Source organism: Pogoniulus pusillus, chromosome 8 (genome assembly GCF_015220805.1).
Source record: "Pogoniulus pusillus isolate bPogPus1 chromosome 8, bPogPus1.pri, whole genome shotgun sequence".
NCBI classification, from domain to species: domain Eukaryota; kingdom Metazoa; phylum Chordata; class Aves; order Piciformes; family Lybiidae; genus Pogoniulus; species Pogoniulus pusillus.
In genome coordinates this window covers 532,311-555,635 of record NC_087271.1, presented here as the reverse complement: position 1 = coordinate 555,635, position 23,325 = coordinate 532,311, and the positions used below count along the sequence as shown (strand labels likewise).

General features: G+C 56.6%; 3 protein-coding genes across 4 annotated transcripts; 2 read left to right on the top strand and 1 right to left on the bottom strand.

Moving 5' to 3' along the window:
- Nucleotides 1–1,723: 1,723 nt before the first annotated feature.
- CIMAP2 (ciliary microtubule associated protein 2) lies at nucleotides 1,724–9,607 on the bottom strand. The gene is made up of 10 exons (XM_064148242.1): nucleotides 9,524–9,607; nucleotides 7,199–7,441; nucleotides 6,976–7,092; nucleotides 5,905–6,042; nucleotides 5,670–5,810; nucleotides 5,222–5,389; nucleotides 4,903–5,031; nucleotides 4,342–4,374; nucleotides 2,977–3,107; nucleotides 1,724–1,882 (listed from the first exon to the last, which is right to left on the bottom strand). Exons 1-10 carry the CDS (start codon nucleotides 9,605–9,607, stop codon nucleotides 1,780–1,782), a joined length of 1,287 nt encoding a protein of 428 aa, XP_064004312.1. The 3' UTR covers nucleotides 1,724–1,779.
- A 182-nt stretch (nucleotides 9,608–9,789) lies between these two features.
- Nucleotides 9,790–11,239, top strand: PARS2 (prolyl-tRNA synthetase 2, mitochondrial). The gene has a single exon (XM_064146911.1). It carries the CDS (start codon nucleotides 9,834–9,836, stop codon nucleotides 11,235–11,237), a length of 1,404 nt encoding a protein of 467 aa, XP_064002981.1. The 5' UTR covers nucleotides 9,790–9,833; the 3' UTR covers nucleotides 11,238–11,239.
- Nucleotides 11,240–11,289: 50 nt separating this feature from the next.
- TTC4 (tetratricopeptide repeat domain 4) lies at nucleotides 11,290–22,957 on the top strand. 2 transcript variants are annotated; one of them, XM_064146912.1, is made up of 10 exons: nucleotides 11,290–11,833; nucleotides 13,009–13,126; nucleotides 13,230–13,391; nucleotides 14,009–14,086; nucleotides 15,944–16,068; nucleotides 16,577–16,663; nucleotides 18,346–18,560; nucleotides 19,987–20,068; nucleotides 21,602–21,684; nucleotides 22,583–22,957. In XM_064146912.1, the coding sequence occupies exons 1-10, from the start codon at nucleotides 11,753–11,755 to the stop codon at nucleotides 22,683–22,685; spliced, it is 1,134 nt and encodes a 377-aa protein (XP_064002982.1). In that variant the 5' UTR covers nucleotides 11,290–11,752; the 3' UTR covers nucleotides 22,686–22,957. The 2 variants fall into 2 exon arrangements, with proteins under 2 accessions (XP_064002982.1, XP_064002983.1); XM_064146913.1 differs by lacking the exon at nucleotides 11,290–11,833 and adding an exon at nucleotides 12,855–12,941.
- The last annotated feature ends 368 nt before the right edge of the window (nucleotides 22,958–23,325 follow it).

Below are 23,325 nucleotides of genomic sequence, written 5' to 3'. Positions count from 1 at the left end.
CATGACGCCAATTATCCTGATCCTTCCCCACTCCTCCCCTCATTCTTTCCCCTTGACGTGCCCAAGGAGGACAAAACCCCACTTGGGGTCTAGGAGCTACAGCTGCTGATACGGAGAGCTGCTTCATTCTCACGCCACACTAATAAATCTAATCCCATGGAAGCAAAGGATGCTGCTTCAGTGCCTCCTTCAGCTCGAGGAATTCCACTTCTGTTCCCTCAGAAAACGCCTCCACGGCAGCCCTGTAGGCTTAGCTGGATGTATTCCTGCCCCTCCCCTGATCACCGCTGGTGGATCCTCTTCCAGTGCATTCTTCTCAGAGAAGCTCCTGGGCTTCCTCCTGAAATCCAGGCTGACAAATGCCTTGGCTCTGCCTGGAACTGCAGCTGAGGTGCCCAACCTCTGTGCTGGCCCTGACAGTCTGTCTCACAGCCCTCCTTACCTGCAGCCTGCATTCACCCCCATCCCTGCTCAGGCAGCTCCCTTCAGACACCTCCTTGCTTTGCTTGCCTCCCTAGAACAATCATCAGAACTCCCTTCAAGCACTGCAGTCCTACCTGGCTGCTCTCTGCTGCCAGGCACCCAGCAACAAAACAAGGGGACACAGTCTCAAGCTGTGCCAGGGGTGGTCCAGGCTGGATGTTAGGAGGAAGTTGTTGGCAGAGAGAGTGATTGGCACTGGAATGGGCTGCCCAGGGAGGTAGTGGAGTCACAAAGCCTGGCTGGGGCACTTAGTGCCATGATCTGGTTGATTGGACAGGGCTGGGGTGCTAAGTTGGGGCTGGATGAGTTTGGAGGCCTCTTCCAACCTGGCTGGTTCTGTGATTCCCCCATCAATTCTATTAATTAGCATACTTAATCAGCCAAAATTAGCACGTAATTACACCTAGATTTAATTGTTTCAGTCCAGCCTGAAGCCCAGCAGGAGCTTTCAGAAAGGCTAACTCTAAGCACATTAAAAGATAATGTGTTTCTTTTCTGTCCCTCCTTTGTTACCACCACCACAGCTCTCTCTTCATTTCACCTTCTCCAGTGCCTCAAGGTTTTAAAACCCCACAAAGTGTGGAATGATGGCACCAAATTCTTCTCCCCCCTCCCTCCAGCTGCTCACAAAGATTGGCTTTGTCAACTCAAGTGAAGCTGTGGTGCAGATCCAACCCGCAGCTACTTTAAAGATGGCACAGGACCAGTGGCTACTGAAGGCCTACCCACCCTGCTCGGCTGCAGGATGCTTCCTCAGGCCCAGCTCCCTGCATGGACCTGGGGATCTTCAGCAGTGGTAACACCACCATGCCTATAACAGGTAGGCACAACCTGGCAGAGGTTGCCCAGAGAGGTGCCCCATCCCTAGAAGCGTTCAAGGTCAGTTTGGATGGGGCTCTGAGCAGCCTGATCTAGTTGGAGATGTCCCTGCTCACTGAAGGAGGGTTGGACAAGATGAGCTGTAAAGGCCCTCTCTGGCCCAAACCATTCTGTGATGCTCTGGCTCTATGGCCTTGCCGTGGCAGCCGAAAGGCAGCGTTTACTGAGCCACGCGTGCCAGCAGACCCCCTTTGGAGGGCATGCAGCCTCTGGCACCCCCTTCCCATGTGGGTGACTTCTCTAAAGGATAAAGTGGATAGCAGTTAATTAGTCAACAGAAAAATGAGGCTGCTGATTGTCTAAGAGTGTTTTACTAGTGCAGAACAAGGCTCTTGGTGTGCCTGCCAGCCATCAGCCCCATCTCACGTGCTGGCATGTCAGCCACCCACTCGCTGATGTGGGCTTCCCAACACCATCTCATGCCTGGAAACCAGCAGTGATTTCTTCAGAGGCATCTGGACAGCACTGGGCAGAAATCAGATGACTCCAGCTGTTCCTAGCCACGGGCTTGAGTCGCTCACTGGCGAGAGAACAGGAGAATCACCACAGAGTGCCTCAGGTTGGAAGGAACCTCAGAGAGCATCTGCCTCAGCCTCCCTACCAAAGCCATGGATGCCTCTCAACTAGACTCAGCTGCTCAAGGCCTCAGCCAACCTGGCCTTCAACACCCCCAGAAAGAGGCAGCCACAGCCTCCCTGGGCAGCCTCTGCCAGAGACTCACCACCCTGGTACTGGAGAACTTCTTCCTCAGCTCCAGTCTAGCCCTGCTCTGCCTCAGCCCCAAACCATTCCCCCTTGGCCTGCTGCTAGACACCCTGATGAGAAGTCCCTCTGCAGCCTTCCTGTAGGATCCCTTCAGCTACTGTCAGGCAGCTCTAAGGGCCCCTGGAGTCTTCTCTTCTGTAGGCAGCACACCCCCAGCTCCCAAGTGGTGCTAAAGACCCATGCCAGGCCCAGCCTGTCCATGCTCTGAACCACAGTTTCAGCAGGAGGAAAACACATGTAGGAGACTCAGCAGACCTCTACAAGCCCTGAGATTTCCTCCCAAGCACATTCCAAAACACAGGGCACCAGAGGAGGGCCTTAACCATTTGGCCACTAGGGGAGAAGAAAGAAGGTGCTGCTAAGTTCTGTTCTTTGCTTGCTTTTAGTAACAAAAGCCAAGAGAGCATCCTTCAAACCTGGCAGGCTTGCTTGGCACATGGAGGCGGGCAGAGGAAGGAGCCAGGCTGCAGGTACAAGCTGCAGCCACAGCAGCATCCTTCACTGCCAAGCCCCTGCTTCAAATGAGACTCTGCTGAAAGGCTCCACCAATTAAAGCCGAGTTCTGTTTGCTGCAACGATGCAGCCCTGGGCACAAGTGTGCCTGAAGTGGCTCTGAGTGGCTCTTTCCTGGGAGAGGAGGGGTGCAGCAGTACCAACCTCCCTCTCCCCAGATGTATCCCTCTGTGGGGCTGCTGAGTGTTTCCCAGCCCTGATACAGTGCTTTAGCCACACAATCATCCGCCCCCACGCCACCTGTGGTGCCAGCAGCCTTCACTCAGCCATCTCCAAGATGGTTTTGCTGTAAGGCACTGCGAAGCTGCTCCCAGCCCCCTCACCTGCCAGACTCACTGCAGGTAGGCATCCCGCTTGGGGTTGCTCAGGTACCGCTGCGCCGCGCACTGGTACAGGGCCTGGCGTCTCATCTTCTGAAGGGCCTTTTCATGCTTGGTGATGTCATAGCGACCAACACCCACGGGGTTCTGGAAAGAGAAGGTCTCCTGTGTTTCCCCACCAGAGGAAGTGTTGGGATGCGAGTGGGGCAAAAGCAGGTAGTGCCTTCTGTGGCCGAGTCTCCCCTTGCAGAAAAATCATAGCACCGTTTAGGCTGGGAGGGATCCTCTAGGTCATCAAAGTTCAACTGCCACCACAGCACTGCCAAGGCCACCATATCCCTCAGCACCACACCTACACGTCTTTTAGATGTCTCCAGGGGTGGTGACACCTCCACCACAGAATCACCGAGGCTGGAAAAGACCTCTGAGATCATCAGGTGCAGCCTACAACCTATCACCACGACATCAGCTGAACCATGCCACCAAGTGCCACATCCAGGCTTTTCTTGCAGACCTCCAGGGATGGGGACTCCACCACCTCTCTGGGCAGCCTGTTCCAATCACTAACCACTCTTCCAGTGAAGAACTTTTTCCTGCTCTCCAGTCTAAACTTTCCCTGGTACAACATGAGACTGCTTCCACATGGATCTTCATCCTCTACCTTCACTGAGATGGGAGACCAAAGGACCTCACCAGCATACATGCCCTCCAACACTGGCATGCCAGCCCTAGACTTACCTCTTCTGAGCCTGGATTTATTCCTTTCCTGTTTCAAATATAGTTTAAGGCTTTCACTGAGCCCTGCTAGCCAGCTCCTATGCAAGGATCCTTTCCCCTCTGCAGGCTCTTGGCAGTTCTCTGTAGCTCCTGTGCCCTGTGCACCATGCCGCAGCACTACACTGCAGATCATGCCAGCTCAGCTGGAGCTGCTCACCTCCGCAGCTCACAACCAGTATGTGGCATATCCTAACCAAGCCAAGCCTGGATTGCAGGAGAGGGAGGAGAAGACGCAGTGCTGGAGGCCGGCGGGGCCGGAGCAGCTCTCACGGCAGCAGCTGGTAAGGAAGCTGCCGCTCAGCCGCTGCCGCCTGCCCCGCGGGGCTGCCCTCTCCCCGCCTGCCCGCCCAGCTCTGCTCTGGCGCTCTCCCCAGCAATTAGCAAGGTCTCTTCATCCTTGACCTCTTCAGGTTGCCCACTCTGCTGGATAAAGGACAGAAGCCACGTGAAAGGCTGCTCCTCGTCCCCAGCCAACCCAGGCTGTTTCAGACTGAAGCTTTCCCTGTCTGCTTTGAGCCCTTTTAGGTTTTGTCCTGGTTCTCCACGGGGAAGCTGCCTGGATGAATACAGCTCCAGGAACAGGTACTAAGGGAAGGGCTGCTACCTGCACTGGCTCTGCAACGTGCTGCTGATGCTGCTAGAGCAGCAGGATGTGATTCTCTGGGAGGATACAAGATGCTCCTGGCACCTAAAAGGACTCAAGCCCAGCTGCCCTCATCCATGAAGTGCATCTGCTTGTTTGCAGCTGATGCAGAGCAAAGCTAATGAGAAGGGGTGGCTGAGCACGCTTCAGAAAGGGCTTGAGGGTACAGGCTCTGTGGTGGCTGCTGAGCCCCTTCCCCTCTGCTCAGCACCAGCCAAGCTCTGCTGCACACAGGGCACCTCTCCTTTCTGCTGGCAGGACGCTGGGCTGTGGGACTTTATCAACACGTTCTGGGCAAGAACAACAGCAGCCAGACAGGAGCTCTTATGGATGGGGATCTGGCCAAGCCACACAGGTTCCTTAGCTAATTAACAGGGAGAGAAAAGCACCTCCTGAAGAGGTCCTCAGAGGACTTCTATCCTCTCCCCCAGGGGTGCTGGTAAATGGATTGGGCATGGTCACAGAAGCTCAGAGCCTGACCATTCCTGTGTGGCTCTCTCACTGTCGTGCTCATTCACTCACCTGGTTCCCAGTGAAGAGGAGGGTGGACTTTCTGTCAAACCTCTTGGCAGATGACCAGAACGGGGCTTGGTTGGGGCACACTGATCTCCCAAGGGGCTTTGGGTTGTAGGAACCTGGCCCCACTGCATACTGCACAGAAGGAAACCTGTTACACTCTAGTTTGCTTGGAAAAAGAGATTACAACAGTGGAGAGCCATCCCTCCACCCATCTATCCACCCACCCATCCACCTATCCACCCCTCCATCCACCCACCCACCCCTCCATGGCCTAATGTACCCGGCCCCAGGTGCCCGCCACACGCCCTGTCATGCCACTGACCGTGTTCCTGGGGCACTGAGCAAGCGTGGCCCAGCAGATCCTCTCGGTGGGGCAGCCTGGGCTCCTCGGCAGGGTGCTGAAGCAGCCTTTCTTCCTGTTCTCCTTCAGCATCAGCTCCTCCACGAAGCCCTTCACAGGGACAGCGTTCAGCTCACCGCCTCTCTCCTGCTGCGACAGAAGCACAGCCTGAGAGGCGCAGGCAGCGATGGCCTCTTGGGGCACCTTGTCCGTCCCGCAGCACGGCAGCTCAGAGCGCAGCCCTGCTGCCGCTGCCGGGCACCAGCCCTGCTGCCCCCTGGGTGCTGCTGCACGGCCTTAGCTTTCCCGGATCCGAGGGAAGGAGCAAACCCCAGGCAGGAAAGACGCCGGTGGCAGTCAGCTGCGTGCCAGGGTGCCACGGCTCATCGCGAAGCCCTGCCCAGGTGCAAGACCCCTCCGAGCAGCGCACCTCCGGGGCTTGACGGCCACCACCGGCTGGCTTCGCCTTGTCCCCCGAGGAAGCCTTGCGGAGGCCGAAGCTGCCTGCCCGCCGCAGCCCCTCCCCGATGCTGCCCGGCAGCCGGTAGGTGCCAGGCCCCAGGCCACTGCCCTGCAGGCAGGGAGACAAAGGCAGGAGGGGCTGCGCTCAGTGGCGGACAAGTGCCACCCGCCGGCGCGTCCCAGGGGCAGGGGCAGCACTCCGCCGTGGCCGCCGGCGGGGCGCACTTGGCTGTCCTGCTGTCCATCAGCCCCCGTGTGCCGGCAGAGCGCTTCTCCCTCTCCTCCAGGGGGGCGTAGGGGTTCCCCCGCGGGCCGTACGTGCCAGGGCCAGGGAAGCAGTCCTGCGGGAAAGGAGGGGTGCCCGTGGGCAGCCTTGGCAAGGGGGACAGCCCCCAGCCTGGCAAGAGAAGGCACCCATGGCAGGTGCTAACCCTTGCAAAGGGTTCAAACACTTTAAGTTCAGTAAGGACAAGCACAGGGTCCTGCATCTGGGGAGGAATAGCAACAGGCACCAGCACAGGTTGGGGCTGCCCTGCTGGAGAGCAGCTCCGTGGACAAAGACCTTGGAGGGCTGGTGGGCAGCAAGTTCTGCATGGGCAGCAATGTGCCCTTGTGGCCAAGAGAGCCAGTGGCAGATGGGGGGTATCAGGAGAAGTGTGGCCAGCAGGGCTGGGGAGGTTCTGCTCCCCCTCTACTCTGCCCTGCTGAGACCACACCTGGAACACTGTGTCCAGTTTTGGGCTCCCCAGTTCAGCAGAGACAGAGACCTGCTGGGGAGAGGCCAGCAGAGAGCCACGAGGATGAGTGTGGGCCTTGAGCATCTCCCCTGTGGGGAGAGGCTGAGAGCCCTGGGGTTGTTTAGGCTGGAGAGGAGAAGGCTGAGAGGAGATCAGATGTCTGAGGGGTGGGGGTCAGTGGCTGGGGCCAAGCTCTTTTTGGTGCTTAGCAGCAATAAGCCAAGGAGCAAGAGCTGCAAACTGGAGCAGAGAAGGTTTCAGCTCTACAGGAGGAGAAACTTCTTTGGTGTGAGGGTGCCAGAGCCCTGGAGCAGGCTGCCCAGAGAGGCTGTGGAGTCTCCTTCTCTGGAGACTTTGCAAACCCTCCTGGATGTGTTCCTGTGTGAGCTACCCTAGGGGATGCTGCCTGGGCAGGGAGGTTGGACTGGATGATCCCTGGAGGTCCCTCCCAGCCTCTAAGGCTCTGTGATTCTCTGAAGCCATCAGCCCAGAGCCAAGTGCTGTTCCCCAGCGCCCCCGGTGCCAGGCGTGCCCTACCCTGCGGCCACTCCTGAAGCGTGGCTCCCTGGTGTGGCAGATGCCCCGCGGGCTGCAGGGACGTGTGTCCTGCAGAAAGTCCCTGATGTTGTAGGTTCCTGGGCCCAGCCTTTCCTGCTGCAGGAGAAGTGCAGAGAGGGTGAGCACAGGGCTGGGCAGCACTGCCCGCTCTGCACACCCCCAGCAGATGTGCACAGAGGGGCAGCTCAAACCCCGCTCTTACCTGGCACTGGAGCTTCCTCTTTGTCTCCTTGAACTGGTAAAGGGGCAGCTGACTAAGCCAGGAGACCCTCTGTGCTCTGAGCCTGCCAGAGTCTGATGCTTCTCCCTGCAAGGCACAGCCAGAGCACTGCAGCAGCAGTGCTGGACCTGAGCTCAGCCACCCGTGGATCTGCAGCTGGTTGAGGAGGGAGATGGACACGGGAGTCTGCTGCTCCACGTCCTGCTCCTCTGGGCTCTGCGCTTGCTGAGCACCAGGAAGGCAGCATTGAGCTCCAACGTGAGAAGCCCATTTCCCATGCTTCCCCCCTGGGCTGCTCCCAGCCTGAGCTGGATGCTCTGTACCATCATGTGCAGAGTGTTCCCATGCAAGAAGCTGCTTCCCAGGGGGCACAGACAATGTGTGTGGTGAGGAGAGCTACACCAGCAAATGTGCCCCTCCCTGTGCATCCAGGCAAGCCTGGCCAGTGACCTCACCTGGCTGCCCATGTCCCTGGGATGGCAGCTCTGGTCTCCAAGAGCTGCGTGGATGGTGGCAGCCCTCACCATGGCAACTGTCACCATGGCACCCAGCATCCCAGTGTCCCAGGAAACAGCCTGCACTTCAGAGACCTGTAACTTCGAGTTTGAGGCAAGCAGCTGCAAAGGGCAGAGCAGAGGTGGTAGCTGGGTGCCAGGCAAGGTTTGCTTGCCAGGTTGGATGGAGAAAGCTGGAATGGCATGAGAAAAAGGCTTCTGAACGCTCAGCCCTTCCTCAGGAGTGCTCCCATGGCCAGGTGGTTCCAGCTCTGACAACACAAGGGCGTGCTGCCCCCAAGGCTTGAGGCAGCCTGGAAGGGGCAATGGAAGGGCTCAGTTGCTTTCAGGGACCCCATGATAACCAGAAATCAAATTTACAGCCAGGGTCAACAGGATGAGCAACATCTCAGGGGGTTGCGTTAACCACTGGGTCACACTTTGGGCACTTAAGTCACTGGGCAAGCTGACTTGGCTCTCTCTGCCAGTGGCTCGTGCTCCATCCTGCAACTGGGCACAAGATGATGAGAGTCCCCTGGCCTCCAGATCCACATGAAGATGTAGCTGCAAGCTCTGGAATGCACCCAGGAGGGACAGGGCCCAGTGCCTGACAGGGTGGGGGAAAGCTCATGTACACTAAAAATTACCTTGAAAGGGTCCTCAAGGATTGTCTGTTCCTGAGGACAAACCTGTGTGTGGGCCAGGTGAGGGGGCACACCTCAGCCTCCTTGAGGATGGGCACATCATAGAGTGGCAGACTCTTGAGCTCCTCGCAGTGTCCCCAGCTTTTCATTAGCTCTCAGCCCCATAGTTAGACCACAAAGATTGAGAGGACCAAGGACACTCAGCTGCCTCCTCCTCCTTCTCCTGTTGGAGTGTGGTTCCAGTGAGGCTCGGGGGACATGGTGTGGTGCAGCAGGGCTGGAGGGAAGGGAGAGATTGCTGGGTGTGGAGGGGTAGGGCTCTCTGTGAACCGCTCTGCTTTCCAAAGGGGCAGAGAAAGGGACTAAGGGAGAGACTGGTGGCTTGGAAAAGAAAAATAAACTGTCTTGGATGAAAACAGGAATAGCATTGAAGATACACAAATCTACATCAAATCAGTATTGAACCCAGCCCCTCTGGACTCAGCAGCAAATGGGAACTGGGTTCAGGAGCTGCTTTATTAAACTGGATTCAGGAACACACAAGCTGGGGTCAAAGGCAGGACAGAGCCTTCTTTGGACACCGGCCACTGAAGAAGAAAACTTAACCCTTGTGACCCCTCAGCTTTATACTGAATATGGTAGGAATGGAATGGAATATCTGGCCAGTCAGTTTAGGGTCACCTGTCCTATCCACTCCCCTCTGCAGACATGGCCTTTTACTTTCTGCATTCCCAGTGTGCCACACAAGGTTTAACAGAGACTTTGGTCTCCACAAGAGCAAGTCCAAGCAAGAGCCTCTCTGCACAGCAATGCTTGGCAGTGAACTCTCAACACCAGTGTTGTCACGGCTAGGAGCAGCCACTGTCTGCAGAAGCATGCCCAGGAGGTGCCGCCGCTGAGGTGAGGCTGAGCTGAAAAGTAAGATCAGTGTGCAAAATTAGCTCTACTCTAACTCGAACCAGGACACTATGGAAAACACCAGCCTTAGATGAGAAGGCATCCCGAGAGCTTATGGCAGCAAAGAGCCACCTTGAGTCAAGCGGGCGGCAGAAGTCCCATCCCTAGAAACATTCCAGGCCGGGCTCTGATCAGCCAGAGCTGCAAAGAGCCCTGCTGCCTGCAGAGCGGGGCGCAGGAGGTGACCTTTCGAGGTCCCTTCCAATGCAAACCGTTCCACGAGTCTGGGATTCCGACTCCTGCCGCAGCTTGCTCCTCCCGGCCCGCAGAGGGCGCCCGCGCGGCGCCCGTACCATCGAGTCTCTGCCTCCCCGCGGCAGGGTCCTGCTCCCGGCCGGGGCGCCCAGGTGGCGGGGCTGTGCCTCCCATTGGCTGCGCGGCCCCGGGGGTGCGCGGCCGTGCCCGGTGCCTGCGGCCGCCTGCTCGTGGCGGTGGGGCGGGGAGGTGCCCCCGGTGCTTGCCCAGGCCCCGCCGTGCAGGTTCCCCCTTCGTCACAGCTAGCGTTAGTCCCCCGGCCCCGCCATGGAGGGCTTGCTGAGCAGATGGAGGCTTCCGGCGCTCGGCGCCCGGCAGCGCGGCTGCAGGCTGCGGCACGGTGCACCGGGCAGGGCGAAGCGGCTGCTGCTCTCGCAGCTTTTCCAGCCTCTCAATCTACAGGGCGAGGCGGCTGAGGAGGGCAAGGGCGGGGAGCCCACATGCCGGAGCCACAGACTGATGCTGCAAGCGGGGCTCATCCACGCCTCCAGCCCTGGCTGCTACTCCTACATGCCGCCCACCGTCCGTGCCATGGAGAAGCTCATCAAGGTGATGGACGAGGAGATGCAGGCCGTGGGTGGGCAGAAGCTGAACATGCCCAGCCTGAGCTCGGCGGAGCTGTGGCGCGCCAGCGGACGCTGGGATCGGATGGGGCCGGAGCTTTTCCGGCTGGTGGACCGGCACGGCAAGGGCTACTGCCTGGGCCCCACGCATGAGGAGGCTGTGACGGAGCTGGTGGCTGCTCAGGGCAACCTGTCCTACAGGCAGCTGCCGCTGCGGCTGTACCAAGTAAGCAGGAAGTTTCGGGACGAGCCCAGGCCGCGCTTGGGCTTGCTGCGCAGCCGGGAGTTCCACATGAAGGACATGTACACCTTCGATGCCTCCCCGGAGGCGGCTCGGCACACCTACGACCTGCTCTGCGCTGCCTACTGCAGCCTCTTCAGCCGCCTGCGCCTGCCTTTCGTCAGAGTGCAGGCAGCCGCAGGCAGCATCGGTGGCACCGTGTCCCACGAGTTCCAGCTGCCGGCAGAGGTTGGCGAAGACAGGCTGCTGCTGTGCCCCGAAGGACACTTTGCGGCCAACGTGGAGACCCTAAGTGAGGAGCAAACGTCCTGCCCTACGTGCGGGGAGAAACTCTCCCAGGCGAGAGGGATCGAAGTGGGGCACACGTTTTATCTGGGCACCAAGTACTCCTCTGTCTGCAATGCTGTCTTCTGCTCCTCTGACAACAAACCCCAGCTGGCAGAAATGGGTTGCTATGGCCTGGGCGTCACTCGCATCCTGGCGGCCTCCATCGAGGTGCTCTCCACAGAGGACAGCATCCGCTGGCCGAGCCTCATTGCACCTTACCAGCTCTGCTTCATTCCCCCCAAGAGAGGCAGCAAGGAGGAGGGGGAGGGAGGCGTGCTGCTGGAGCGAATGTGTGATGCTGTTGCTGAAGCGCTGCCCCACCTCGCTGGGGACGCGGTGCTGGATGACAGGACGCAGCTGACCATAGGCAAAAGGCTGAAGGATGCCAACAAGCTGGGCTACCCCTACGTGATCATAGCTGGGAAGGGGGTTTGTGAGGACCCCCCCGTCTTTGAGGTCTGGAATCAGAACGCAGGGGAGGTTCTGTTCCTGACCAAGGAAGGTGTCATTGAGCTGTTGAGTAAAGCACAAGTCCCTTGAAATCCTTGTCTCTGAGCCAGTTGCCTTGACTGCACTGAGTTTGGGGTGGAACAGGACGTTCTGTCTGAACACAAGTAAAAACTTCTTTGCTGTGAGGGTGGCAGAGCACTGGGACAGGCTGCCCAGAAAGGTTCAGGAGTCTCCTCTGGAGATACTCACAACCTGCCTGGATGCAGTCTTGGGAAGCCTGCTTTAGGTGGATTTGCTTTAGCAGGAGGGTCGGGTGTGATGATTTCTAAAGCCCCCTTCCAACCTCTGCTATGCTGTGACCTGATGTCTTGCAACCACGCTGAGGCTGAGCTGGGCTCAGCCCACATTCCCCATGGGACCAGGAGTGTTTCTTCCTCTGACTACAAGCCTCCATAAGCTGCTTTTACTGCCCTGTGCACCCATGGCTTGGCCCTCACTGCCCAGTCATGGCAGACATGGCCTCTGTTGAGCACACAACAGCTGAGGCTGCAGGAGAGGGAGCAGGGGGGCTTGCCCTTCTCCTTTACAGCTTCTGAGTGGTCAGCATGAGGGATTTAAAGGAGAGGAAGGAAGGTGCCTTTCCTCTGCTCGCATCTTGTCTTCAGGGGCAGCCAGGTTCTGCAAAGGTGAGTGTTAATGAAAGCAGCATAGTGGACACCAGAGCCTTCACCTGGAAAGTGCTGGGGGCTGTGACTGCAGGAATTGGAATGGAGACACACGTCAGACATCTGCCTCTGCCCGGCAGGTTGGTGCAGCTGACAGGATGCCTGCATCTGCCGGGCTTGGGGGTGATGTTGGGATTGCAGCCTCAGCTTGGGAGGGGAACAGGACATTTGGGCACCTGCAAAGACCGGGGGGCAAGCAGCAGGGCAAGGGAGGGGATTCTGCCCCTTGGCTCTGCTCTCCTCACACTCCACCTGCAGTCCTGGGGGGCAGCTCTGGAGCCCCCAACATAGGAAGGACATGGAAGTGTTGGAGGCAGTGCAGAGGAGGCCACCAAGATGCTGAGAGGGCTGCAGCAGCTCTGCTCTGAGCACAGGCTGAGAGAGTTGAGGCTGTGCAGGCTGGAGAAGAGAAGGCTTGGAGGAGACCTTGGAGTGGCCTTGCAGGATCTGAAGGGGGCTCCAGGAGGGCTGGGGAGGGACTATGGACAAGGTCTGGTAATGAGAGGATGAGGAGGAATGGGTTTGAAGTGGCAGAGGGGAGATGGAAACTGGCTGTTAGGAAAGGGTTGTTTGGAGTGAGGGTGGTGAGACTCTGGCACAGGTTGCCCAGGGAGGTTGTGGAGCACAGAATCGCCCAACGTGGCCAAAGATTGGGTGCTTCTGTGCTCCACAGCCTCCCTGGAGGTGTTCCGGATCGGGCTGCATGAGTCCTTGAGCGACCTGTTCCAGTGGGAGGTGTCGCCGCCGTGGCAGGGGCTCGGAGGCAGCTGAGCTGCGTGGTCCCTTCCACCCCGACCCGTTCCCCGGCTCTGTGCCCGGGCCGCGGGGTTGCTCACTGGCCATGGGGGGTGACCGCCGGCTCCCGGGCCCGAGGAGGTCACCTCGCCGTTCTCCCCGCCCCGGGCAGCTCCGGCCCGCCTGCGGTCCCCGGGGCTGGGCGCCGGGCGGGGGCGGCGGGGCCGGGCCGGAAGGCGCGGGGCGGGCCGCGGCGGCGGCAGCATGGCGGAGGCCGGGGCGGGGCGGCGCGGCGCGGTACCGGGGCGCCTTCCACCCCGACACCTGGGAGGAGGTGAGGCGGCGGGGCCGGGGGTGCGGGGACCGGGCCGGGCCGAGCGACAGTGCGTGTCTGCCCGCAGGAGCTGGAGGCCATCCCCATGTTCATGAAGCGGTGCCCGGCGGAGATCGACGCGGAGCGGCAGCCCGACCTGGCCTGCCTGCAGTCCCTCCTGTTCGACGAGGAGCAGAGCCCCGCAGGTGCGCAGCCTGGGCTGGGCTCTCCGTCTGCCCGTCCGGCCGCGGCCATGCGGAGAGCGGCGGCTCACGCTCGGGTGCTGTCCCCTGCCTCCCTCCCCTGCAGAGCTGGCCAAGATGTACAAGAACGAAGGGAACGACTACTTCAAGGAGAAGGACTACAAGAGAGCCGTCGTCGCCTACAGCGAGGGGCTGCAGCGGCGGTGCGGGGACCCCGAGCTGAACGCTGTGCTGCACACGAACCGAGGCGCGGCGCAGTTCCACCTGGGTAGGATGGGCCCCGTCCTGCCCCCACTGCGGCTGGGAGGGAGGCTCTGCGCTCCGCCTTGGCTTCTCCTGCCGTTTGGGGTTGTTGTCTTGTCGTAGAGCACACTACATGGCTCATTCGGGAGAAAAAGGCGCCTCGAAGCCTGAAGGTCTGGCGCACTTCAGAGCACAGCTGCGTGCAAGGGTTGGTGCTGCTGTTCCCTGCCTGCTGCTCAAGCCTCAGCTCCAGGAGAGGGCAGAGCAGGGGCTCTCCATTCACGGGGTGGACTGGAACTGGGGGGGAATGCCCCGACCTCAGAACTCCGTTGAAGCAGTACATCCTGTCACTCTTTGCTGGCCATGTCCTCCTCGAGCAGCCACCCATCCTGCCACCAGTACTCGGGCAGCAAGGGAGATGTTCTTGGCCTTGTAATGCTCTTGTGTGTTGCAGGCAGGCGTTGGCTTGTCCGCGCTTGTTTGTGTGGTGGACTCCCTGCTCTGAGTTTGCTGGCTCTTCCTTCGCTCGCTCCACAGTGGTGGCATCACGGAGCCACCACATCAGCTGTTCTGCCATCTGGAGACCTAGCTGGGTTTGAAACGTAACTGCAGAGCTTCTGATGGGTTTTGCTTGCTCCGCAGGTAACTACCGCTCGGCTCTCAGAGATGCCATCCAAGCCAGAAAGCTGAAGCCCACCCATCTCAAAGCAATCATCAGAGGTAAGAGAGCTAACGGATTCTCCACCTCGAGGAGGCCAAGGAGCGTAACAATGCACATGTTAGCTTTACTTAGGACGTTGTTGCTGTTTGCAAGGCCCGGAGCAGGCAGTAGTTGGGTGTTGCTTTGCTTCTCACGGTAAGGAGCGGCGTTTGTAAGCCTTACACTGCTGTGAGTGGGCATCACACCTGGCGTTTGAACAGCAGCCCTCGCAGAGAAGTGCTTTCTGCACTGTCCGTTTTGTCTCGTCTTTTCACTGTGCTGTCTCTCCCGAGCCAGAGCTCTGCCTTTGCTTTGGGTTTCAGGTCACAGCACTCTTGTTGCTCTTTGCTGGGCCTGTTTCACAGAGCACAGCATGACTCCTGCTGTATTAGTGTGTTATTCACCATACCAGTTTTTGGAGGGTTGTGTTTTTCCTCCAGCAGTCCTCCCTCCCTCCATGATAATCACCATTTTATGTTTGTGAACCAGGTGCTGATAAGTTTGTTTAATGATAGAGGAGGTTCAAAGCGAGCAAGTGCAGGGCTCTGCCCCTGGGCTGAAACAGTCCTCACTATCAATAGAGGCTGAGGTGATAGGAAGCAGCCCTGCTGAGAAGGACTTGGGGATGCTGGTGGATGAGAAGCTGGACATGAGCAGGCCCAAAAGGCCAGTCGCATCCTGGGCTGCATCAGAAGGTGCACTGCCAGCAGAGCCAGAGAGGGGATTTACTCTGCTCTGGTGAGACCTCACCTGCAGTACTGTGTCCAGCTCTGGGGCTGTCGACAGAGGAAGGGCATGAGCCTGATGGAGAAGGTCCAGAGGAGGGCCACAAAAATCACCAGAGGGCTGGAGCACCTCTGCTATGAGGACAGGCTGAGGGAGCTGGGGGTGTTCATCCTGGAGAAGAGAAGGCTTCAGGGAGACCTAAGAGCAGCCTGCCTGTACCTGAAGGGTCTTCAAGAAGGCTGCAGAGAGACTGATTACAAAGGCCTGCAGTGACAGGACCAGGGGCAATGGCTTCAAACTAGATTACAGCAGATTTAGACTGGATGTTAGGAACAAGTTCTGCACCGTGAGGGTAGTGGAACACTGGAGCAGGTTCCCCAAGAAGGTGGTTGAGGCCCCATCCCTGCAGATCTCTCAAGATGAGGCTGGACAGGGCTCTGGGCATCCTGATCCGATTGAGGATGTCTCTGCTGACTGTAGGGGAAGTTGTACTGGGTGAGCTTTGGAGGTGCCTTCCAGCCCAGGCCATTCTATTCTATAGTCATGAACCTTTTTTGGTTAGGAGAGACCTTTACAATAAGTCCAACCCTTGACTCATCACTATCAAGCCATGACTAAAGCATGTCCCTCAGTCATGGTAGTGACTGGACTAGGGGGAATGGAGCAAAGCTGGAGGTGGGGAGATTCAGATGGGAGGTGAGGAGAAAGTTCTTCAGCATGAGAGTGGTGAGAGCCTGGACTGGGTTGCCCAAGGAGGTGGTTGAGGCCCCATCCCTGGAGGTGTTCAAGGCCAGGCTGGATGAGGCTGTGGGCAACCTGAGCTAGGGTGCCCCTGCCCATGGCAGGGGGGGTTAGAACTGGACAATTCTTGTGGTCCCTTCCAACCCTGACTGATTCTGTGATTCTGCAGTCAGTATAGCCAGCATTTTGCTTGGAGCAGGCACTTCTGGCATAGTTCTGCTGATTCTTGTGGCTGAGTGAGCAAACGATATGAGAAATATTTTAGGTCTTAGCAATGTGAGACTTAAAAACAGTAGCTTGTGCTGCTGGATATGCCTCTGGAAAGCAGAAGGGCTGACACTGCCTTGATAACCACTGCTCTGTGTGTGTGCAAGTTGTACATTGGAAACTGAAAATCTTCATCCTCCCAGGAGCTCTCTGCCACGTGGAGCTGAAGAACTTCTCCGAGGCAATAGCGTGGTGTGAGGAGGGCTTGCAAATAGATGCCAAAGAGAGAAAGCTCGTGGAAACAAGAGCTAAAGCTGACAAATTAAAGGTAAACAGTAAGGCAGCTGAGCATCTGCCAGTGCCTGTCACCTGCTTTGTGTCAAGGAGCACCTTGGGATGCTTGGTTGTAGAATGCCTGTACAGGTCTGTGGGCAATGTAATCAACTGGATGTTAGGAAAGGGTTCTTGGCAGTGAGGGTGGTGAGACACTGGCACAGGTTGCCCAGGGAGGTGTTCAGCACCAGGGTGGATGAGGCCTTGAGTGACCTATTCTAGTGGATCACTAGTGGGAGGTGTCCCTGCCTATGGCAGGGGGGTTGGAACTGGATGAGCTTTGAGGTTCCTTCCAACCTGAGCCCTTCTGTGCTTCTATACTATCCCCAAACAGAGCTGGGGGGTGGTTCCACATCTTGTGTGTTGTGGAGATGTGAGAGAGAGAGAGACAGAGGGGACCCTTTGGAGCTGGGAATGGATTCCTCCACTCTGTGGCAGCTTGGAGCAGTGGTGGGCGCTGACCTGCTGCGTGTGCCCGAGGTGTAACCTTCTCTCCTGTGTAGCGAGCTGAGGAGCGGGACGCAAGGAGAGCCAAGGCGATGGAGAAGAAGGAGCAGTGCCAGAAGGAAATCTTGCTTGCAGCGATAAAGGTGAGTCAAGGAGGGGCTTGGTTTGTGGGGTTTGTTTTCCTGGGGTGTTTTTTCGGTTGGTCTCTAAGAGGTTGTTCTCACACACAGGTTTTTAGGGGCTAGAGCCAAAATGGGTTTAAACCATGATTCTCCTTAACTGCACAGCTGTACCCACAGCACTATTCACAGCATCACAGAACCTTAGAGGCTGGGGAGGACCTCCAGGGATCATCCAGTCCAACCTCCCTGCCCAGGCAGCATCCCCTAGGGTAGCTCACACAGGAGCGCATCCAGGAGGGTTTGCAAAGTCTCCAGAGAAGGAGACTCCACAGCCTCTCTGGGCAGCCTGCTCCAGGGCTCTGGCACCCTCACTCCAAAGAAGTTTCTCCTCCTGTTGGGCTGAAACCTTCTCTGCTCCAGTTTGCAGCTCTTGCTCCTTGGCTTACTGCTGCTGAGCACCAAAAAGAGCTTGGCCCAACCACTGACCCCCACCCCTCAGACATCTGTACCCATTGCTCAGATCTCCTCTCAGCCTTCTCCTCTCCAGCCTAAACAGCCCCAGGGCTCTCAGCCTCTCTCCACAGGGGAGATGCTCAAGTCCCCCACTCACCCTCGTGGCCCTCTGCTGGCCTCTCCCCAGCAGGTCTCTGTCTCTGCTGAACTGGGGAGCCCAAAACTGGACACAGTGTTCCAGGTGTGGTCTCAGCAAGGCAGAGTAGAGGGGGAGCAGAACCTCCCCAGCCCTGCTGGCCACACTTCTCCTGATGCCCCCCATCTGCCACTGGCTCTCTTGGCCACAAGGGCACATTGCTGCCCATGCAGAACTTGCTGCCCACCAGCCCTCCAAGGTCTTTGTCCACGGAGCTGCACTCCAGCAGGGCAGCCCCAACCCGTGCTGGTGCCTGTTGCTATTCCTCCCCAGATGCAGGACCCTGCACTTGTCCTTATTGAACTTCATGTGTTTTGCCTTCCTCCAACACTCAGCCTGTCCAGATCTGGTTGGATGGCAGCACAGCCTGGTGGGTGTCAGCCACCCCCTCAGTGTTCTCCGTGTTTCAGGTGACAGCTGTAATGCAGAGTATGAAGCTTGTGCTAGGAGATGCACTGAGCATCTAAGAGAGGTCTCAGGAACACTGCCCCAGTGAACCCTGCTTTCTCTGCTGCTAATGAGCTTTATTTGATATCCATCCAGGAGTGTGGAGGAGAGAATCAGTTCTGGATCCTCTCCTTTCCTGGCAAATGTTTGAGCTCCTTTCAAGTATTTTAGGCTATTAGGTAAAGTTAGATCTCCTCTTCTGCAGTTGTCTTTCCAAAGACAAGAGTGAGCTTTCCTCAGCTCTCTGCAAAAGTGGATGTTTTCAGGAGCTGGTGTGTGGAGGTGTCCCCTGAAGTTATCCCTGCTAGGCCCCAAAGGAGAGGATTTCAGATGCATCCTTTCCCCACATGTCGGGCTCCTCGGGGTTCCCACCTCTCCCGTGCTCTGTGAGGAGGCTGTGAGGGGGCTCCAAGAGGGACGTCTGGCTGAGGTTCCGGATGCTGCTGGGCAGAGTCACCTGAATCTCATACTGCAGGAGGGCTTTTGGTGGCAGTCTGAGAGCCAGCAGTCCTTTTACCAGCTGCCCTTTTTTCACCCTTGTTCTCCCCACCATACCTGTTCTGTGTTTTGGTTGAGGTTCTGTATTTTTCCCTTCCTTGCCCTCCAGGAAAGAAATATCAAGCTGGCTCTTGAGCCTTCCAGTGAAGAAGAGGAAATATCAGGTGGCCTGGCTGAGATATCCTTAGATGGGTTCCACTGTGACAGTGCCACCGGGGCCAAGGTGCACTTAGATGCTGATGGCAGCCTGAACTGGCCTGTCCTCTTTCTGTACCCTGAGCATGAGCAAACAGACTTCATTGCAGCTTTCCACGAGAACTCCAGGTGAGTGCACTGTCAGCAGCCCCTTGCATAAGGGAGGCGTTTGGGAAGATGAGAACAGACAGCAAGGGATACACTGCCATGCTAATGAAGCAGCTCCAGGCTTCTCATCTCCCATCTGGCCCTGCTTTTTAGCAGGAGGTTGCAGCAGATGACCTCCCAAGGTCTTTGCCAACTCTGTGATTGTTCTCTGCTTTGCCCTGGTGAGGCTGCATCTGGAGTCCTGTGTCCAGTTCTGGGCCCCCCAGTTCAAGAGGGACACAGGACTGCTGGAGAGAGTCCAGTGCAGAGCCACAAAGATGCTGAAGGGAATGGAACAGCTCTGTTAGGAGGAGAGCCTGAGGGAGCTGGGGCTGTGCTGCTGGGAGAGGAGGACACTGAGAGGTTACAAAGATGTGCAGGTGAGTGACACAGGCTGGAGCCAGGCTCTGCTGGGTGATGTCCAATGACAGCACAAGGGGCACTGGGTAGAAGCTGAGGCTAGGAAGTTCCATATAAAGAGGAGGATTTTTTTTCCCTGTGAGGGTGACAGAGCCTGCCACAGGCTGCCCAGGGAGGTTGTGGAGTCTCCCTCTCTGGAGATATTCAAACCCTGCCTGGATGTGCTCCTGTGTGACCTGCTCTGGGTGATGCTGCTCTGGCAGGGGTTGGACTGGCTGAGCTTTGGAGGTCCCTTCCAGCCCCTGACATTCTGTGAGTCTGTGATTTATAAATGTAGCTTTAAAAGATGCCAGACAAAAGCTGTGAGGGCCAAAATAAAACACGAGGGTGCAGAGAAACAGCCAATCACACAGCCAGTCTGATGGAAGAGGCTTGCAGAGGGGAGCATAGACCAGCAGCCAACAGCACAGGTGAGCCATCCACGTGCCTGGATTGCAGGGGTTTGGCAGGCTGCTCTTTCAAAGCCCTCCCAGTATGGGAGTTTTGGAAAGAAGGTTGAACTTAGACCTTCTAAAAGGCTTCCAAAAGGGACCTCTTGTAACCACCAGCTGGCCCCAAAGTTTCCTTAGGGCTTACAGCAGGCCTGGCTGGAGTGCTGCAGACCTTTCAGACTGAGCAGGGTTTGCACTTCTCTTCAGGTTAGCTTCAGCTTCTGCTCTTGCAAGGTCAGACAAGCTTGGGGTTTGTTGCTGTTGCTCTGCGTGGGGAGCTAATGCATTCCTCAGACCTCAATAAGCTCAGGGCTTAAGACTGGCAAAGCTGCGATTCTTGTGTGGCTGCGTTCACTGCCCCTTTTCGTGGCCAGGAGGAGTTAACAGCAGGGGCTTGGTGTCTTTGGGAAGGGGATGAGTTTGAAGGTGACCTAAGCTTACAGTCAAGTTTGGTGTCTAACTTGCTGATGTGTTTTTGCTACCATTCACCTGAAACTGAACAAACTGCTGAAGCTGAACACCTTGTCTAAGCTAACCAAGTACACTTTGGCTTCCAGGTTTATTGATCATTTAATGGTGATGTTTGCTGAGTTACCTCCTTGGGATTTAGAAAGAAAATACCTTCCCAGCAGTCTGGAGGTGAGGAGATTGACTTTCCTTCTGTTTCAGGGTTGTTGTGGTTTGGTTTGTTTTCCTTTTCTGAGTGAGGAAAGAGCCAGGGTTTGAGTGTGTGAATGGAGTGCCTTCATTATTTGTTCACCGTGCCTGGCTGTGACATAAGCATGTGGAGAGCTGCACCCACTTTAAAACTCTGACATTTCCCAGATGTGCTGACAGGGAGACAGAGCTCATTGATGAAAATGAAGGTTCTTTGCCACTGCCACAGGTAGAGAATCCAGTTCTGCTGTCCCCATCATGAGAAGGACACACAGCTGTTGGAGGGTGTCCAGAGGAGGCCACAAAAATGATCCAAGGGCTGCAGCACCTCTGCTATGAGCACAGGCTGAGGGAGCTGGGGGTGTGCAGCCTGAAGAAGAGAAGACTCTGGAGGGACCTTAGAGCTGCCTGCCAAGAGCTGAAGGGATCCTACAGAAGGCTGCAGAGGGACTTCTCATCAGGGTGTCTAGAGACAGGCCAAGGGGGAATGGTTTGGAGCTGAGGCAGAGCAGGGTTAGACTGGAGCTGAGGAAGAAGTTCTTCACTAAGAGGATGGTGAGACTCTGGCACATCCTCCCTGGGGGTGCTGAAGGCCAGGTTGGATGAGGCCTTGAGCAACTGAGTCTAGTTGAGAGGTGGGGGCAAGTTGGAGCAGATGAGCTCTGAGGTCCCTTCCAACCTAAGCCATTCTGTGACAGCGTATTTAGCAGGAGGTGTTTGTAGGTATTTCCAAGATTCCCATCTTAGCAGTGGTCATTGAGGCCATCAGGCTGTAGGCTGCCTGTTTGTTTCCACTGCATTGGGAAGCTGCTTGATACAGATAGAAATCTGCTGTTAAAACCCCAGGTTCTTTCCAGGACTAACTGGTTGTACTCCAGCACTGCATCCCATCGGGACAACCCATGTCTGTTTAGACTACAGCAGAGGTGGGATGTGAGCTGGTTGTGGCTGCAGGAGGTTTTGAGAAGTGTTCAGCAGTTGGGTGCAGGTGTTTATTATTCATTTTCCTCTTGAGTGTCACCAGGTGCCAGGCAGCAGCACAGCCCTTCGTGCAGTGAGCAGCCAGGTCCAGAAGGACAGTGGCTGTGTGCTTGACCCTGGAAGTTAAGCTCTGTCCATACAGCCTAAGGTGCACCTGCTGAATTAGGATCTCAGATCTACTCTGGTTGTTCAGCTACTTTCAAACCTGCTCAGTGTAGCTCATTCTGTTGCTGTGTTTCACCTGTATGAAAGTCAGCCCACAGATTTGTTTTGCTCCTCTGTGAAGTATGGGAGCAGGCAGTATGGTTTTGCCTGCCTGCTGCCACTGTGAGAGGAAGCTACACTGGTTTCTGGTTTATACAGGGAAGGCTTGGAATTTGCACAGAGGAGTTTCCACATTGCTGAGCTGGCACCCACACAGCTGGTGCAGGCTGCAGAAGTTTGATAAACCTCTAGTAGCTAGGCTGTTAGTGCATTCAGTAGTTTCCTTCATGCCCCTTAGGTGTGTAACAACCCTCCCATTGTTTTTCTCAGCTCTATTTTGAAGATGAAGAAAGAGCAGAAATGTACGAGCTGAACCCAGGACACACTTTGCTACAAGTGCTGCAGCACGAAAGGTGAGGTTGTAGCTGTTCATGTCCAGAGAGAGCACCAAGGCAAACAAAGTGTGAGCCTTGGGCTTTTGGTGCAGCCCATTCTCTGGTTTAATAGCCCTGACTCTCCTCTGGTTTAATAGCCCTGTCTCTTGAAGGTGGAAGGTGTATGGATTGTATGCCTGGCTTTAGTGACTTACATATTTATTCCTCCCCCCCAAAAAAAGAACAACTCTTTCCAGGACTGGATGGGGGGTGGGGAATTGGGCTACACCCAGTTAGCAGCACAGAAGGACAGTTTCAGATCCCATCTCCAGAGTACTACTTTAAACCCCAAAAAGCAGCAGCTGATAAAGAGAGCGTGTGGAAGGTTAACAGTGCTCTCACTGTTAACAACGCTGTGTGAGCAGTGCCCAGCACAGCGTGCTGCAGCTTCACTCTGAAACAGGCTTTAAAGTGTTGTGTAGTTCTTGAGACAGAAGCATTTGTTGTTTGTGCAGCCAGAGGGTTACTGTGAAGCCCGTGCTGTTAACTTGCACTGCCTCGTAGCTGGCTGGGGAAGGGCCTTGGTCTGTCGCAGTAGGAGCAGAGCTCTGGCTCTGAGCTGTCGCTCCATAAAACTCAGCAGCGTGCACAGGCCCTCAGATTTCAAGCTGTAAGGGCAGCTGCAAAAGAAACCTCCTTCCAGAGGGAGAATAATAGGTGCTTTAATTAGAAGTGGCTGTTGGAAGAGTTGTTGATTGGCAAACCAGTCCCAGTCGGATGTGCGCAGCCCTGGCTGCGAGAGGCTCTGCCGGCCAGCAGATGGCTTCTCCCCAGCCCCGGGGCAGGTTGGCCCTCCCGAGGCGGGAGGAAGTCGCTTGCTCTGCGTGACACTTGGCCAGCTCCAAGGAAGCCAAGGGACTCCTTTTAATCCTCGCAGGTATTTTGTGAAGGCTGGGACCCCAGCAGTTTTGGCGCTTGTAAAGCACTCTCCTTTCTCTGAGAAGTATTTCTGTGGCAAGAAGGTGCATCGGCTGCCGTGAGCCAGGAGTGAAGAGCAGTCCTCTGCAGGAGCTGCTGCTTGGCGTCCCAGCTGCAGCCTGCACGCTCCTGCTGGAACCAAAACGCCTTGAGAAATGCTCTTGGCACGCAGGGAGACTTCCAGGAAGGCAGCACAGGAGAACGAAGGGCTTACCAGAGGGGATTATTTGCTTAAAGAGAAACCCAGCTGGCTTGCAGAAGGTCCTGTCTAGCACAGGCTGCCTGTGCTTTTGAAATAAACCTGAAGCAGTGCCAAACAATGGCTGCAGTTGGAGCGACAGCAGCTGGGAATGTGCTACTTACCTGTGACAAATCGCTGGCTGCCTTGGAGGTGGCCTCTAGCTGCTGGGTTTTAACAGCAGTGGTCTGGGGAGATACCTGCCTCGGTGCAGCAGGCTGGATGCAGTCAGGTTCCTGCCTGGGGTAAGCTGCTGCTGCTTTTTCACCGCTTGGCTCTGCTGCTTGACCAAGGTAAAGCAGAGCCCTGGGTTTGGAGCCGTGTTTTACTGACCCTTTTTACTACCTTACTGACTGTCCTATCGAACCTGGCGTTAAACATGTCTGTTTTAAGTAGACTGACTTCTGCCCAGTAGATGAGACAGTAACTCTTCCCACCTCATGAAACGCTACAAGAGAAGGACA